Below are 16,765 nucleotides of genomic sequence, written 5' to 3'. Positions count from 1 at the left end.
TGAATTTATATAAATTAAAATTGATTTGAATAATTAAATGAATAAAAATAACAATTTAAAAAAAAAAGCCAAAAGAAATCATGGAAAAAATCAATTTTTTATATTCTTTTAATAAATTTAATTATCAGATCACGAATGTATAAGTAACTGCAATTTAAAAAATGCAAAGTTCTATACATATGGAACACATGTAATATTATTACAAGGCAAAAATGCAAACTATACCATCAAACTACTTATATAATCATAATAAACTTACGTATGCGCATGTGTGTATATATGTACATTTACACACACACACACACACACACACACACACACACGTGTATATCTGTTATATTTTCTTATATTACAAATTCTTTGGGGTATTCATGTAATAGAAATTCGATCTAACAATACGCTTAAGTTTTATTCACATTATGATGGTTTATCTTTTATCTATATACAGAAAAAACAATGACGGCAGCAAAGTAAGACGTTGATCTGTTATTTCCAGTCGAAACAACAGCAGATGTTGACTAAACGGATATATACGAATGTAAAGCGTGTTATTCGTACACGTCTTCCTTGTCCGCGATATAGCGCACTATATCCCTAGGTCTTAATAGCCTCTGCGCATCCATGTCTGGAATCTCGAATACAAATTCGTCTTCCATCGCCATTATAATTTCCACATGATCCAGAGAATCTAGACCTAGATCGTCGATGAAATGTGACTCCAAGCTCAGCTGAGGAAAATACAACATATTATTAGGATTTTATTGCATATATGGGCTTCCTGCACAACTGACATGTCCTAAGAATCAGTAAAACTGATTTAGAACTGAATGATAAGTCAAATATATTAAGAAAATAAGTATTTGAATGTGTAAGATGTTTTAAAGAGTGAAAAATAACTATCTTTTTTATCACTTATATGTTTTAATGATGTGATAATCATTATATTCAATTAGCAATAATTAATAATAAAGGGTTTATATCCACATGTCAGTATATATGCAGACGCCACGATCAAGCGAGGTGTCAACCAACTATTCTTTATTTTAAAAGCTATTTTTTAGGATTTTCCAGCAAATTTATAGGAAAAAAAAAACATGCTATCAATTATTCTTAATATTGAAAGGCTATATGTATTTCAATCTTGTATTACTCTATCAACTGAATATATTGAGAATGCTGATCTCTGGTAGATACCTTCGCGACATCAACTTTGTCATAAAGTTTCAGAACTAAGAGCACCCGCTGACTGATAATGTCAAGGGTTAGCGGATCCTTATGGCTGTAGTGGCGCACCTGCTTGATGCGTGTGTCCCTTAAGCCCTGTAAAATTTTTCCCATAAAAAAAAATATTTATTTAACCTTTTCTGTCAGGCCTTCATTATAAACAGCCACAGCTTTCAATACACGTTCTTCAATATCCTTAATCGATTTTGGTTTCGCTTTAACATCTTGACAATATCCACGATTACACTTCACCTGCATTTACCATAAATAATTTGGATATTTTAATGTTTCTTTAGAATTTTAGATTATTTTATAAAAGAATTCTGCAGATATATTCCACTAAAGATATAAAGTACATTTCTTTAAATTGTTGTCATTTAAATTAATTAAAAATTATAACATCTTATGTAAATCTTTCTTGTGCAAAATAAAATTTTACTATAATTATTAGAAATATAATAATGTAGAATAGATGAGAATTTGTCAATTGCAATTGAAAAAAAAAATTGAATCAAATTTTAAATAATTTACTTTAGAACAAGAAATAGTGATTTAGCAATGCTTATTAAAATAAATTGGAAAACTTAATTTCTAAATTCTCATCCTTCTAGTTTTCATGTTTACATTTAAATGTTTTGCATTTTTTTCAATCTTTTTCCCTTTTTTTCCACAATGTTCGAGTATGTACTTATTTTATTGAAAAAATGCAGAAAATGTAACTGAATGAAAGCGATTTTTTTTTAGACTGTAGAAATTCAAGGAATTACAGCTAAAGTGAATAAAAATGCAAAACTGCACGAGTGGTCGATCGACGAGTCCAAGCAATTCCGACGTCGATCTGCGTAAATACGTCAGATCTTCAGTTACATAATATGCATTTTACAAAACCAACACGCTGCGCGAAGATTGGAGGTGCGTGGTGGAGGCTCGGATGTCACGGAGACGATGTCCTCGGACGTTACCTGCGGTGCGACGACGAATGCGGTTCGCGCTGTGCGATGCAACATGCACCTCTGCTCGCGTCGCATCTGAATAAACGTGCCGCTCGCGCAAAGCAGCCGGCCGTTGATCGAGTTCCTGAAACAGCCGGCATTCCTCGCCAACATGCGAGCACACGTGAGCGATGCCATTTTTCACTCCACGACGAATGAATGAGAAACAATGACGACGACGACGATCACGAGGACGACGATAACGAGACGTTTCTACGGTTGGATCGCCGTGATACTCCGGACATCCCACAAGTTACCAAGATTCGCAGCACGTGGTGACATCTACTCTCTTCAGGACTTGAGGGTGCGTTCGAAAAATTCCTACCTGCAAGGTACCGTTTAATTGACCAATCGGGACAGAGGGAGCAGAGATTTCTTTGCCCAGGATTGGTCAATTCAGGGCTACTCTGTCCCATGAGTAAGATTTCCGAACGCACTCTTTATCATTCTTATCAGAGAATAGCGCGATAATTAACGCGGTTTTTATTTTTATATTTTTATTTTCAGACGTCAAATGTCGCTTCCTATACAATATTTTTATGCACCATTGTGCGTAATTAGTAAAGTCTGAAATATATGAAATAAATATGTATAAATAGGAGACAGAATTTATTATAAAAATTTATAATTGTAAGCGACAGTATATATAGTTTTTAAATGTGATAAATAAGAAATTATTAAAAATAGACAAGTTTATTTATATTTATATTACTATTATTATTATTATTCAAACATGTAGTTTAAATGTCAATATATATACTCGTTACTTATTAAAAAAGAAGCTGCACAATTCTTTTTCATAATAGCATCTTAAATATATCTTTAATATGGCCATTGCAGTTATGTGTGCAATTATGTATATAAACATAAATTATATTGTTTTTGCGTTAATCAATAATGAAGCCATACATACATATGTATGTATATATATATATATATATATATATATATATATATATATATATATATTTGTACATGAAATATATATTTGCGAATATATATATTTTATGTATTTTTGAAACACTTGTTATATATGCAACATATATATATATATATATATATATATATATATATATGTATATATTTCCATACTGCCTTATACGTTTTCTCAATTTCGTCAAAAAATCATCACGTGTCGTTTCATACAAGAAAAAGTATAACAAAATATCTTTTTACATTTCAAAACGAATATACTACAAAAAAAGAAAATAAAATTATCGATTGTTATTAAACCGTTATTTCTCATTATCTAACATGAACTGTTGCCTCAATCTATCTAACGTAAGCGGCAGTAGAGTGACGAATTCCTTGGATAATTTTATAAATTCGTATTTTTTAAATTGATCTTGAATATCCGGATGCTTGTCATAATAATTAACAATAAATGAATAAGCCTCGAGACTCTTCTCTACGTTTTCTATCTTCTGTTCTAGGACGGAAGTTATGATCTTATTGAATAGTCTTCCGATGTGGAAGTAAGAGTACAACGCCTGATATAATTCGCCGTAGGAGAAAGACGCGATGCCATCATTGGATTCTTTCATCTCCAAGGAATTCACGTACAACTGGTAGTACTTTATGCTGCTTCTCGCCAAGCGTTCGATCTTCGCTGTCATCGGATCCGTTGGCTTTTGATTGAGCGCTTGCAAACGATCAATCTTTATATCCAAGATCTCCGAATACGTTTCCGCCAACTCGAGCCAGATTTCTCGACAAATAACTCGATAAAATCGCGGACTTAATCCCTGACTGACTTCCTCCAGAATGTCTATCCGCCGTTTATGCATCTTCGCCTGCCTGTCTTCCTTATCTTCGTAGAAAGCTAGATACTTGTATGCCTGAGACATGTCTTGCGCAATACACGCATAATCCGATGCGTGATTCTCGAAACCGTAATACAGCTTTGCCTTATTTAGCCACTTTCGAACATTCAGGAACACTGGTCTGGCATCGTCAAAATCCAACAGGTACTTATCTGTGATTTCACTGGTAATTACTTCTAATTCTGGTTCTAAATCTATGAATTTTGGGTTCTCCGTAGCTTCGTTTGCATGAGAGTATTTGTCGACTTCATTGGAAACTTCTGCATGCTTTGAATCATCTGATTCATCCTCCTCAGCCTTTTTCATTAATCTTTCCTTAGATGTACTTAAAAGAGCAATACCATACTTTGCCCAGCATCTAGCGACGTCTGCTGATCTGTGACAGTAAGTTTCAAATTCTGCAGCTATGCTCTCACTTTTTTCAGTGTTCTTTGTCTTCAAGATCTCTGAGTATTTCTCTAATACACAGGACGCTGCAGCTAAATGATGCCTTGCTTGTGGAAATTTATCATTTTCTATAAAATATTGAGATATTGTTGCAGCATTTAAGGCCCACTCGACATAATCCAAATCTTGCGTTATCTTGCTTTGGCTTAATTGCTTGCTCAATGTTCTGTGACAATATAATGCAAAATTACATTTGTCATCTAGCTCACGGCACACCTGTGCTAAATAATACAATGTTAATGTGTGAAGCTTCTCAAGAATATTCTTAGCGCATAAGTCACCCTCTATCTCTTCAATACCCATGATGGTCATCATATGAACAGGATCAAGTCGAACATCTTCTGTAAACTTAATGTATATGCTTTCCGCTTGCTCTAAAAAATCTTTAGCTTCCTGATATAAGCCCTGTTGTGCATAAACTATACCCATTTGATTGTTGGCACTTATAGCTGGTAAAATGCCTTCGGGTGTTAGTTTGTATTCTTCTAACAGATTGATACACCTCGTGAAATATTCTTTGGCGATTTCCGTATCCTGCATGTCAGCTTGTAAAATGCCTATATTTAAGTGAGTTATCGCAATCATTACAGTGCAGAAAGTCTCTTTGGTAAGCACGTCCAGTATTTCTGTTAATATCTCCATGGCTTTACATTTTCTTTCGTAGAGTTGATTTGAATCACATTTTGCTTCGTGTTCCTTTGTCAGTACCTGAACCTCTTGATATTTTTCCTTTACCCACGATCGTGTGGAATCGGTTATTTCAGAACTACTATCCATTTTATTATCCATTTTATTAGAAATACTTGGATCAATAAATAGCTTTCAATATTATATCCTTTGTTTTTTTCTCTCTCTTAAAGTGTCTGATAAAATTAGAGATTTGACATCCACACAGATTTTATTATATTTATCTTGTTAGAGATATTCAAGGTTGACAGCAGATCAATTACAAGCCTACGATGACTATTGAAGTTTGGTGCCTATTAACAAAAATAATTTATACGTTTATAAATATTAAACATTTAAATTATTGTTTTGAAAACTGAAAATCAATTAATAATTATTACGCATAATCGTACCAGTCAAAATTCGTAATCTATTAATAATAGATAGTTCGAAACACAGTTCTCACAATGTCATTGTTGTAATAAAACACTTGTCTCGTATTGTTTAAATACTTGCTTACACCCTCGAAATTTTTTTAGTGTTTTGTTGCTATAAGAACCAGGGGCGGGCGAACGTGCTGTTGAATTTATCGGGACGTGTTCGAAAATCCTACTCTTAGATTAGACAAACATTTAATCGACCAATCGCGACAAGAGGAGCAAACATTTCCTTGTCCCGATTGGTCAATTAAATGTTACTCTTCCTCTAAGAAGATTGTTGAACGCACCTTCGTATGACAAGTTCTGACATAATCGAGAGAGCCGCAAAATTTTAATAAAATTTTAATTTTAATTTTATCTTTAATAAAATTTTTCTGACAAGTTTCTTCATAACGTATTAATTTAACAATTTACAATTATTCTATTTTTTTTTTTTTTTTTATTATCTACGCATCCAGCTCGCGATATTATATATTTCGTGAAACTGCTATCTCTATCTCTTATTTGAAAATATTATTTTTATTTCGAGCATTGACATATCAGAATTTCGAGCGCGATATCAGCGTCGATAACGATACCTTCGCAGTGACATTTGGCTGTCATCGCGTGGCGAACGTGGATCCCTCGCGCGAGTGGCAGCTCGGAGAGCAGCTGATGACGGTCCGTCGTCGCGCAGTTGGCGTTTATCTCTCTCGGTCGCGAGGATTCCTTTCCGCTTCGCCGCGAGACGAGGAATACATCATCGGCATAATATTACGGACGAGGTCTCGTGTCAGTGCCATATGTATCTTCGTCGACGACGTTGCTCGATATGTGGGTGAAGCCACAAGAGGTGCTGCTCGCCAATGCATTCTGGTAAAGTCGCTTAGGGTTTACTCGAGTTTCCCCATCGTATATTATATCGCGGCCAGCAATTAACGTCGTTAATTATCGTCTCGAGTTGTCGATCCGGCAATTATATATGTTAACGGTTACTGTGTGACTTCGAAAAAGCTGGAATGGGTTGTTGAAATAGCGATCGGCGGCGCGACCGTTCCCAATGTTTACATCGTGTCAAAAGACAGCTGACGGCAAGTTCCCTCCCAGAGAGCTCGACTTTTATCTCGTCGCAATCTTAATTACTCGTTGTTTATTAATGCATAAATTTACGTCTTTGAAATAAGGGAAAAATATCATCGGTCATTAACGTAACATCATGATAAAATTGTATTTTTATGCGCCAACTACGTAGATAACGGCTACGCAAAACGCTATAAAAATGTGTATGTAAATTTGATGCCGTTTTTTTGTCACGCAAGTATCTGGTCGTGTTTGATAAGCGGCGATATTGGCGTCAACGCGTATCTCCAAATGTGCATTGTCTCAATAACAGTTAATATATAATAGATATTAATAAAGTAATATTGTGGGGTTAATAATAATCGTTATTATTAGTAAAGTAAGTCTTAGTAATTATGATTAATAATAATTAGGACATGTATGTGTGTGCTAAAGTAAAAGAGAGTATTTTATAATTTTTTTTTATTTCTATTTAAATTCAATAATATACTTTGACAATCAATTTTTTATTATCCAGACGGTGTCGTGGATATATTTATTATTAATTATTTTAGATATTTATTAGACATTGTGTGAAAATTAATTTCTTTATTTTAATTATGTCCTAAAATGTAAATTCACACTGATAATTATTTTAAGAACTTTGTTTTCTTTTTAAGATACATAGATGAGATATATTTGATTAATACATATACATAATTAAAATATTAGTGAAATAAAGTTACTTGTTATTTTGCAATAGGATTACTGAGCAGGCAACTGTATATTTTGTTTTACAACGTCGCAAAGGACATGGGAAAGCGAAAGGTCTCACCTCTATATTGGTGGGCACATTGGACAGTGTCTTTGACACTAAACCACCACCTTTTAGAATTCTTCATCAAACACCATCATCGGAGGTTTATTGGGGTAATGTATTATAATTGAAATTTTTTCAAAATTATAGTTTTAATAGATAAGATAGATAAAATATTTTAGAAAAGAAAAAAATAGAAAGAGAAAAAAATAATTTTTGTCTATGTACACATAACTTCAATCAAATTGTGTAATTATGCGTACGATTATTATTGCATTCTTTCTATACATGTATTGTATGCATATTTTAAAAAATGTATGTAAAAAAATGTAAGAGCAATACATATATATACAACATATATGTATGCAAGCATTGTTTTAGTAGCATGATAGTAGGACAATAACTGATAATAGCTTGCATTAGCATAAAGAAATGGCAATGTAAAAACAGATGTTGAAGGATTATAAGAAGTTCAATACTCTCTTTCACCTATATATGTATATGTTTAGTTTTATACTTATGCACTTTTTATGACTTTGGGAAATTACAAAAAATAGATCTAATTAATCTAGATTAATCTTTGTTTTAAGTAGTCTGAATCTTTAATATGTTTTTTTTATATTGAAAATTTATAGAGGTGGCATGTTCCTTGACTCGCGAAGAGATTTTGCAAGATTGGGAATGGCTCCATACAAATTTAATGACTACACTCACATCGTTCGATACCGAGGAAGAGATAACGGAATTCGTTTGCTGCAAAATCCAATCCATAATAGCGAATAGCATTCCGGATTCTCAATTTGCAGATGGTAAAATTATTAATTGTTATGTAAATCTGTTTAATAATGTGATTGTAAATGTACATAAATTGAATTATTAATATTGTTTGCAGAAGAAGATCCAGAATCTTTTAAAACTGTGTCTTTCAAATTTCACCAATTGTTCAATGTACCAAAAGAGGACAAATTGGTCAATTATTATTCATGCAGGTCTTTAAATCTCAAATATATAAAAATTATATAAAAATATAGTATTGAATATATAATATTTAGGCTAAATCGTTATATATTTTTCTCTTAGTTACTGGAAATCTCGATTACCTAGACAAGGATGGCTCTATTTGTCTGTAAATCACATGTGCTTTTATGCTTACATACTGGCGAGAGAAACAAAGTTGATTGTAAGATGGACAGACATTACCGAATTGAGCAAAACTAATTCCCTTCTAGTTCCAGACAGTATACGTGTTGTAACGCGTGACAATAAAGAGGTAGACATTAATTTGCATTTCTTTACCATTTCTATACATTATTATTATTTTACATGATGTGTTATATGATAGTCAATCAGCTTCAACATTCTTTCTTCTGTGTGTTGCAGCATTATTTTTCTATGTTTTTACATAAATCTGAAACATATTCATTAATGGAACAACTGACCAATATTGCTATGAAGAGGTATTTGATTATTTTTAACATAAAATGTATAGGAAATATTTAAACAAAACTGTATCTTCACGAATTCTATTAATATCAATTTTTACTCGTGCTTTTCTCAGGCTCATTGATGAAAAAAGTGGATTCAATGAAGATAGAGATTTATTGAATAAATTAAGGTATATTTTGATATACAGTTACATTGTTTTTCAACAAATTGGATTAGAGAATAAACATTGAATTAATTTTTAATTTAGCAAAAACGTGCCTAAGAAACCATCTTTCTTGAAGAGAGATCTGGATGCACGAGCACATTCAGAAGCATACAGACTTCAGTTTAGATTGCCAGGAACTGAAAAGTTGGACGGTAGCATTGATGCAACCCTATGGACTCCGTACAACAAAAGATACGTCTGGGGAAAGATATACTTATCTCAAAATTATCTTTGCTTTGAAAGCAGGGTAAATATCTTTATAAAATATAATATATACAAGCATTAAATATCAAACTGATTATAATATTTACTTGTTATATATTTGCATTTATCTAGGTAAGAAGACAAGTCAGTTTAGTTGTACCTCTGAGGGAAGTGACACTCGTTGAATCAGCGGAAAATCAGTCTAATGCAGGAGCAGACAAGTCGATACTGGTTACGACGTCGCGTTCGTCCTTTCTATTCGCACAAATACACGACAGAGATTTCGTTGTGCAAAAAATCTCGGAGCTCCTAGCAAAGTCCAAGCTGAATTATATGTATGTTGCATTATAGCGCGATATTTTCTAGCTGATATAAAATATAGATACACAAGAATACACGAATTGTAATCTTGTTACATGCTTTATGATGTAGAACTAAAGATAACGTATGCACGTCGAATTCCTCGAGCAGTAACATTAGCAACTGCGAAGAAGTGAAACCTATAGAACAATGGAAACCTCAACCGCCATTAATGATGCTTTTCAAAGCTCCATTGACCCCCGAAGCCGCGTTGAAGCAAGAAGCTAAGGAGAAACAATGGGAGCTTCATTTTGCAGAATATGGAAGGGGAATAACAATGTACAGGACTACGGAAATGTCGAAACTCATTATTCAAGGAATACCACAATTCCTTCGAGGAGAAGTTTGGCTCACCTTTTCTGGTAAAGATATATAATAAATGATTCAGTATATCAAATAATACTGTGACTAATAAATTTTATTACAGGTGCTTTAAATGAAAAGGCAATAAACCCAGATTTATATAAATCACTTGTCGAACAGGCTCTTGGTAAATCGTGTCAAGCAAACGAAGAAATCGAAAGGGATTTACATAGATCGTTACCAGAACATCCTGCTTTCCAGTCTGATACTGGAATCAGCGCGCTACGAAGGGTACTTTCCGCCTATGCATGGCGAAATCCTCAGATTGGCAAGTTCGATATTTTCTCTTTTCATGATATAATTTAAATTTTAATAATTTTAAATTATTTTAAATTATTAAAATAATTATATATATGTTTTTTTATATATATTTTTAGTTATTAAATATTAATTTATCGAGAATCGATGTCTTTAAAATAAAATTTAAAAATTTCTTAATTGTTTATTAGAAATAATTTTATAATTTAATGATATTATCATTTGCTAATATTAAATTAATACGAGAATACGTTAAGAATTTTTCATAAATGCTTTTGCAGGCTATTGTCAAGCAATGAACATAGTGGCATCGGTCTTGCTAATCTATTGCTCTGAGGAATCAGCATTCTGGCAGTTATGTAATGTTTGTGAGTCATTACTACCTGATTACTATGATCGGAGAGTGGTCGGTGCTCTCGTTGACCAAGGTCTTTTAGAGGAATTGGCTGCCGAGCATTTGCCAATTTTACACGCCAAGTTACAAGAACTCGGCCTAATTAAAGTTATCTCGTTATCTTGGTTTTTAACTATATTCTTGAGCGTCATGCCAACAAGTAGTGCCGTCAATATTATGGATTGTTTCTTCTACGATGGAGCAAAGGTTATTTTTCAGGTAAGAAATTCAACGAGATGACATATAATGTGTACCTCATAAATTTTTAAATAGGATATATATTTTAAAATGTGATCTCTCTTTCTCTGCCTTTCTCATTTATTAAATTATAATGACATTTAAAATAAATAGATCATTCTTATTGAATTAGATAGCATTGACAGTGTTGGAATGGAACCAAGACAAATTACTCAATTGTCGCGATGATGGAGAAGCTATGCAACTGTTGACAGATTATCTTGGTGGTGTTTATAACGATGAAGGTCCAATATTTCCTCGACCAATTGATAGCACGTCACCCAATAAGGCAAGAAAATATATAATATATAATATAATATAATAATATAATATAGCTAAAATATATTATTTATTATTGCAGAGCATATCTGTTCAAACATTAATTTATGAAGCATACTCGAGATATGGATCCCTGACAATCGGTTGGATAGAAAGATTGCGCCTAAAACACAGACTTAGGGTAGTTCAAAGTCTTGAAGATGGAATAGAAAAGAATGTAATCAGAAGCGTTATTGTTGACAAATATATGAAAATGGAAGAATTGCAGGTAACGCAAATTATTATATTTTATATAATCTAAGTTTAGAATGTGATCACACAAATACTTCAATTATCATGCGTGAACATTTGTTTACAGGAGTTATTAAGTTTAGTAAGAGAAGAACTAATGAGTCAACGAAAATCCGAACCCGATCGCTACGATCCAACCCAGCCGCCGTACGAAGCGTATAAAGTAGATTTCGATTTATTCAAAATATTATTCGGTGGCCTGTCTCCATGGGGAAAATGTACTCAGGCCGAATCTCTCTCCGCTAGATTATTCCGTGTAAGTTCAGTCTTTTTAAATAAATAAATCTTGACTTAATTAATAGCAATATAAACTTCTACATAATTTAAAAGCTATGTTTGTTTAAAAACTTTATATTTTATTAACTCTTTAACTGCAGCGCATTTTATCTGAAAATCGCCATTCACTGTATGTGGGATAAGCATACAACTTTCGCAATCGATTTTTGAGAGCGCATATTACATGTTTGTAGATGAGAGATTGCTTTTACAGTTTTGATTTATATGCCTTTTGTAGCTAAAAAGTCAATTATAAGCAATATAAAATTAACATTAATTCAGTATTTATAATCATCTAATAGTCATCTAAAAATATCGTTTTAGTTGATGGATCGTAATCGCGACGGTCTGCTAAACTTCCGAGAACTAGTGCAGGCTATAGGAATGACAGCGACAGCTGACCTGACACAAAGATTAAAGCTGTTGTATACGTTGCATTTGCCGCCGCTTCTTACGCCTGTTGATTTCGAATCACCGACACATTCGGCAGGTAAATATTTAGTAATATGTGTAATATATGTTTTTAACGTGGCGTGGTACTTTTTGTTTATACATGTGTTGCTACCAATTGATTAGATGGAGCCGAAGTAGCAGCAGAAGCTACGGATTTCTTCGACAGCATGGAGCAGAGCGTAGCTTCCTTAGAAATGCGAATTAGCGTGGCAGAAGAGCCGACTGTGGGCACTTTAACGCGATCCACAAGCTTGAATAGCCAGCAGGGCGATCAGTCATGGGAAGTTCAGAGTATGGGTAGCTTACGCTCGATGATAGCGTCGAAGGACAGTCCGTTGGATCTCAAAACCGTGCCAAAAATGTCTCAAGGACATTTCATAGCCTTATGGAAAACTCTTTATGATATGTTTCCCGCGCAACCCGAAGAACAAGAGACGTATCACTGTATTGCTTCCATAGGTAAGATATGTACATTATTATGTATATCTAAAGAGTTTGCTTCGTAAAATAATTTAATTTAATTACAATAAAATAATTCAAAAACCACAGGTACCCTTCTGCTCCAACTAGGAGATGTTGGTAAGAAATTCTATGTAGAGAGAGAAGAATCTGAAGATAGCTTGCTTCTAGCTGCTTCCGCAGCCCAAACTTCTTCAGTTATCGAAAGGGTAAATATATATATCTAATTGTAATGACAATTAATTAATACTCTTTATTGCAGTAGTAAGTTTATTTATTCGGTGTTTGTTGCAGTCACCCGATCGTAATGGAAATCCGTCGAGTATAGCGTCATCTGCTGATCCCGATTGGTCGATAACTGTTGAACAATTTTTGGCGTCCGCTTTAACTGGCCAAGCGATAGTGGATTTCTTTAGTAAACCAACCGATCTCATGGAAGCTATGACAACATTGAAAAATCGTAGATTCAATCGAGTTCATTCTTTATCAGACACTCCAACCCTGAATGGATGACATATGGTAATCAATGTGTAAGTGAATATAATATCTACATATTTCTCAAATAATTGCCTCTCGGACAAATTGACAAAAGAAAAGACGGAAAATTGTTTAAGAGAAATACATACACATTATTAATGCAGAATGGATTTTAATTTGAAGTGAAACTCATTTGCAGTGCAATATATACAATATGATAAACATCCTAATTTATTACGAAAAGCGATATTTATAACTGAAAAACGCGTTAAGATCTGTTTAATTATTTCTTAAATTTCTGTTAATGAATATTTTTGATATTTTTTTTTTTAAATGAAATATATGGCATTAAGTTTGTTTTTAATAATTTCTAACATTCTCTTTTACAAGACAAGAGGTTTAGCCAATATATGCATACAGAAAAGTATAACTTAAAATATAGTTTATCTATTATAGAATCAACAAACGATAGTTTTTATTAATTTTGAAAAATTTCTCGATGACAGGATATACATTTAATATACATATATATTGGCCTACTTTATTAATCATATTTGGTAAATATATAATGAGATGCGTCAATAGTAAATACTCAGGGTAAAAATTTGAACCAGTTCCATTATTTTAAGATTATGTATAAGAATTTCAACCGTCTAGTATCTAGTACTAACACATGACATATATATGTATTATATATATATGAGATGCGCTTTTCCAAACATATTATTGTTTAACAAAAATATATCAAACGATTACGAACAATGTAATATGTATGGTAAAAAAATATTGGATATATGTCAATAGTTATTTACTTATAAGCTTATTATTCTAATTTTGCTTTACAATGCTAAATTATATTAAATTTTATGTACAAATATTATAGAATATTGACATATTATTCAAGTATTATTTAGCTATTATAGAGAAATAAGTGGAGAAATATCGAATATAGAACTAAAAATTAAAAAATTATGTAGGGTGCATCAACATATTTACAACGGAATTGCAAACATTACAAAATTCATCTTGTAACAAGTTATAAATTTCTTACATCTATGGCAAAATCTAGCAAAAAAAAGATAATATGCAAATACGTTAACCATACTCTAATAAGAATATGCCATATCTCAAATGAATAAAATAAAGCAAATCATCTTTTGTAATTTGTTTGATCACAATATTAGGTCAAAATTTTTTAATTATATGCAATTAAAAGTATATATCTCTCAAAAATTATTCTATAAATAATATACGTAAATAATAATATAAATTAATCTACATACTTCAAAATGATAATGCAATTTTGATATACAGTATTATTTGAGAATTCTCTAATTGTTGCCTTCCAATACAAATTTGATTTATTTATAAAAAAATTCACAGTCAGAATTTGTGATTTTTCAGTTATATTCAGTGTATAAATTTAGGATAACTTTTATGAGAAAAATTAATTGGAAAAAGTTTTTCTGAATTTGAACTTTGTGATATAATCAAAAGTTTTTTTAATCCATTCAATTCTTTAAAGCTATGCGTATCTAAAATAATATGAAAAATTTTAGATGATAATTATAACAAATTGCATTGTACGCGACATTGCCTAAAAATGAATTGTTTGTTTTTTAAAAAGATTTTTCTAATATTTGCAATCAGGGTAATAAAACTCTGGATTTGCTCTGCATCAGATAAGAATGGATTTTGATGTAACAGAGTTTGCTCGATTACAATTCATCAAGAATAGCTAATTCCAATTGTACATGGCACAACATTATACACATACTTTAGTGATAATTTTTATTTTTATATAACTAGAGAATATATTCACACGAGCATAATTTTATGAACGTGATTCGCGAGCGATAATATAGCATCTGACATATATACGGAAAAGTCTTATTATATCAATGTATTATATGTGTATATAGATATTTCATACTGTACTGTATGTATAAAAATATTAAATAAATATCATATATATATATATATTATATACAATGTACATCCATGGAGACAATGATTCGTCCCATTTAAATGAGACAAATCAAGTCTAAAAGTCTACACATAGTTTAAAAATTCATATTCTAATGTTTGGAAAAACCTCTTTATATATTTGAAGTTTTGGTAGCCAATCATTTTTTTCCATGATATAAATCTATTATTTCCAGTAAAGTGGGATGTATAATGAATATACTTAAAATTTTATTTTTTTTTTTTATAAATAATGGCACAATTATTAAAATAAGATTCACAAATTGAATTCTTATAAAACTTAATATTTTTGAAAGTTATAGTATATAATGGTATATGAAATCTTTTATATTTAAAAATAATAAGTAAATAAATCATGTAAACAGAGTTGCAAAGGAAGTACATAATAAGTTGAAGAACAACAAAATTCTTTTTTTTAAGTTTATTGAAAATAAGAATTAGTCACATAATTTATATTAAAAATTCTTCGGTAAAAGTCCATCCTTCTTTGTCAATCGCACTAAACAATCGTCTGATTCACCCTGTAAATATAAGTTTAACATAAGATTTTGTTATGTAAAGCATACTGTATCAATGTTATAACATTGACAATATCATGATTCACTATATATTATGTTTATTAGTTAATAATGAAAAACAATTGCCAAAGGAATACTATTAATCCATGTAATTGTTTATGTACACATGATACATACAGAAATAATTTATACATACCATACGACGGATTGCTCCACAGATTGCATACATTTTATGAGTGTCAGTCATGCGTCCAGTTTCTGGATCAACATCAGCCAATGTCAACTGTATCGATGCATGATCCTTGGCATGGATGATGCGATTGCTCGCAGAGCTGCAATACAGAAATGTCTTCGAATGTATCTTTAAAGATAAATTTTATGCAAGGTAAACTTCTTTACAATCTTTCTAATTTTTCTACAGATGTATCTAATTTATTTTATATATAGATGGTATAAGATAGAAGCATAAAAGAATGATTTCTGGAAAATTTGACATTGTAATCTAATGTATTTAACCTCACTTTATAGATTGCAAATTGCTATTTATTACATTTTAAAACCATTTTAAAATCGATCTTAAATAAAAGTGCGATTATGGATTTTGATTAAATATTTCAAAATTTTACAATCGTGTTTCTCTATAAAATTTGAAAGAAATTCACTCCGAAATATACACGTGTCTTACCATTTTCGTGGGATGTACAAGTCGACCAGAGTTCCCAAGTCGTTCTCCATTTTTTATAATATTCTGAAATAATATCGTAACACGGACAATTAATATATTCTTTCTCTACGCAGAAAAAATACGACTGTGTCGATTATTTAACAAATATTTCTCGCTTACAGTCGGCGTGACTTTCTCTCAAAATGGCAACCGAGCGAAAAGACCGGATACATTCGATGACCGACGATACCTCATCACGATGGTAAGATATTAAGATTTAAAAAGAACAAAGATAATAAAAAAAAAATAGAGAGAGATTTTAAGTTTAATTAGAATAAATAATGAATAAAAATTTATTAATCCGTCCCTTATTTTTCTCTCATCATTTATTAAAGGTGGATCGAAAAAAGAGAGAGAGTTTACTCTCTATTATATTTTCATGCTTCAT

At 31.6% G+C, this 16,765-nt stretch overlaps 4 protein-coding genes across 6 annotated transcripts; 1 reads left to right on the top strand and 3 right to left on the bottom strand.

Annotated features, from left to right (window-relative positions):
• Positions 1-390: 390 nt before the first annotated feature.
• On the bottom strand, positions 391-2,487 carry Nd-acp (NADH dehydrogenase (ubiquinone) acyl carrier protein). 2 transcript variants are annotated; one of them, XM_083040700.1, is made up of 3 exons: positions 2,187-2,487; positions 1,360-1,476; positions 391-728 (listed from the first exon to the last, which is right to left on the bottom strand). In XM_083040700.1, the coding sequence occupies exons 1-3, from the start codon at positions 2,352-2,354 to the stop codon at positions 549-551; spliced, it is 465 nt and encodes a 154-aa protein (XP_082896826.1). In that variant the 5' UTR covers positions 2,355-2,487; the 3' UTR covers positions 391-548. The 2 variants fall into 2 exon arrangements, with proteins under 2 accessions (XP_082896826.1, XP_082896825.1); XM_083040699.1 differs by lacking the exon at positions 1,360-1,476 and adding an exon at positions 1,195-1,320.
• A 784-nt stretch (positions 2,488-3,271) lies between these two features.
• Positions 3,272-6,304, bottom strand: LOC145937544 (KIF-binding protein-like). Of its 2 annotated transcripts, none has more exons than XM_083040641.1 (2): positions 6,171-6,304; positions 3,272-5,466 (listed from the first exon to the last, which is right to left on the bottom strand). In XM_083040641.1, exon 2 carries the CDS (start codon positions 5,273-5,275, stop codon positions 3,452-3,454), a length of 1,824 nt encoding a protein of 607 aa, XP_082896767.1. In that variant the 5' UTR covers positions 5,276-5,466; positions 6,171-6,304; the 3' UTR covers positions 3,272-3,451. The 2 variants fall into 2 exon arrangements, with proteins under 2 accessions (XP_082896767.1, XP_082896766.1); XM_083040640.1 differs by lacking the exon at positions 6,171-6,304 and adding an exon at positions 5,566-5,820.
• A 3-nt stretch (positions 6,305-6,307) lies between these two features.
• On the top strand, positions 6,308-15,030 carry Tbc1d8-9 (TBC1 domain family member 8/9). Its single transcript, XM_083040624.1, has 19 exons — positions 6,308-6,447; positions 7,394-7,560; positions 8,083-8,256; positions 8,340-8,436; positions 8,528-8,717; positions 8,828-8,904; positions 9,006-9,062; positions 9,141-9,345; positions 9,435-9,637; positions 9,735-10,024; positions 10,090-10,293; positions 10,565-10,896; positions 11,048-11,203; positions 11,276-11,461; positions 11,552-11,740; positions 12,085-12,250; positions 12,337-12,672; positions 12,763-12,881; positions 12,967-15,030. The coding sequence occupies exons 1-19, from the start codon at positions 6,404-6,406 to the stop codon at positions 13,183-13,185; spliced, it is 3,411 nt and encodes a 1,136-aa protein (XP_082896750.1). The 5' UTR covers positions 6,308-6,403; the 3' UTR covers positions 13,186-15,030.
• A 511-nt stretch (positions 15,031-15,541) lies between these two features.
• Positions 15,542-16,610, bottom strand: Rps21 (ribosomal protein S21). Its single transcript, XM_083040702.1, has 4 exons — positions 16,498-16,610; positions 16,339-16,401; positions 15,850-15,985; positions 15,542-15,656 (listed from the first exon to the last, which is right to left on the bottom strand). Exons 2-4 carry the CDS (start codon positions 16,386-16,388, stop codon positions 15,591-15,593), a joined length of 252 nt encoding a protein of 83 aa, XP_082896828.1. The 5' UTR covers positions 16,389-16,401; positions 16,498-16,610; the 3' UTR covers positions 15,542-15,590.
• Between the last annotated feature and the right edge of the window lie 155 nt (positions 16,611-16,765).

The sequence above is a fragment of the Prenolepis imparis genome, unplaced genomic scaffold (genome assembly GCF_030444845.1).
Source record: "Prenolepis imparis isolate NDT839.2.m4 unplaced genomic scaffold, iyPreImpa1.0 SCAF_6, whole genome shotgun sequence".
NCBI lineage: Eukaryota > Metazoa > Arthropoda > Insecta > Hymenoptera > Formicidae > Prenolepis > Prenolepis imparis.
Note: the sequence above shows the minus strand (reverse complement) of the source record. Positions and strands in the feature narration are given on the sequence as shown.

What these genes read in the sequence shown, in the direction of transcription:
- Nd-acp (XM_083040699.1), bottom strand. Translation starts at nt 2,354, where the DNA reads ATGGCATCGCTCACGTGTGCTCGCATGTTGGCGAGGAATGCCGGCTGT. An exon ending in CATTCGTCGTCGCACCGCAG is followed by an intron (nt 1,321 to 2,186) that starts GTAACGTCCGAG and finishes AAAATTTTACAG; the next exon opens with GGCTTAAGGGACACACGCAT. An exon ending in ACAAAGTTGATGTCGCGAAG is followed by an intron (nt 729 to 1,194) that starts GTATCTACCAGA and finishes TATTTTCCTCAG; the next exon opens with CTGAGCTTGGAGTCACATTT.
- LOC145937544 (XM_083040641.1), bottom strand. Translation starts at nt 5,275, where the DNA reads ATGGATAATAAAATGGATAGTAGTTCTGAAATAACCGATTCCACACGA.
- Tbc1d8-9 (XM_083040624.1), top strand. Translation starts at nt 6,404, where the DNA reads ATGTGGGTGAAGCCACAAGAGGTGCTGCTCGCCAATGCATTCTG. An exon ending in GGATTCTCAATTTGCAGATG is followed by an intron (nt 8,257 to 8,339) that starts GTAAAATTATTA and finishes TATTGTTTGCAG; the next exon opens with AAGAAGATCCAGAATCTTTT. An exon ending in AAGTCCAAGCTGAATTATAT is followed by an intron (nt 9,638 to 9,734) that starts GTATGTTGCATT and finishes TTTATGATGTAG; the next exon opens with AACTAAAGATAACGTATGCA.
- Rps21 (XM_083040702.1), bottom strand. Translation starts at nt 16,388, where the DNA reads ATGGAGAACGACTTGGGAACTCTGGTCGACTTGTACATCCCACGAAAA. An exon ending in TTGTACATCCCACGAAAATG is followed by an intron (nt 15,986 to 16,338) that starts GTAAGACACGTG and finishes TCTGTATTGCAG; the next exon opens with CTCTGCGAGCAATCGCATCA. An exon ending in GTGGAGCAATCCGTCGTATG is followed by an intron (nt 15,657 to 15,849) that starts GTATGTATAAAT and finishes TTATATTTACAG; the next exon opens with GGTGAATCAGACGATTGTTT.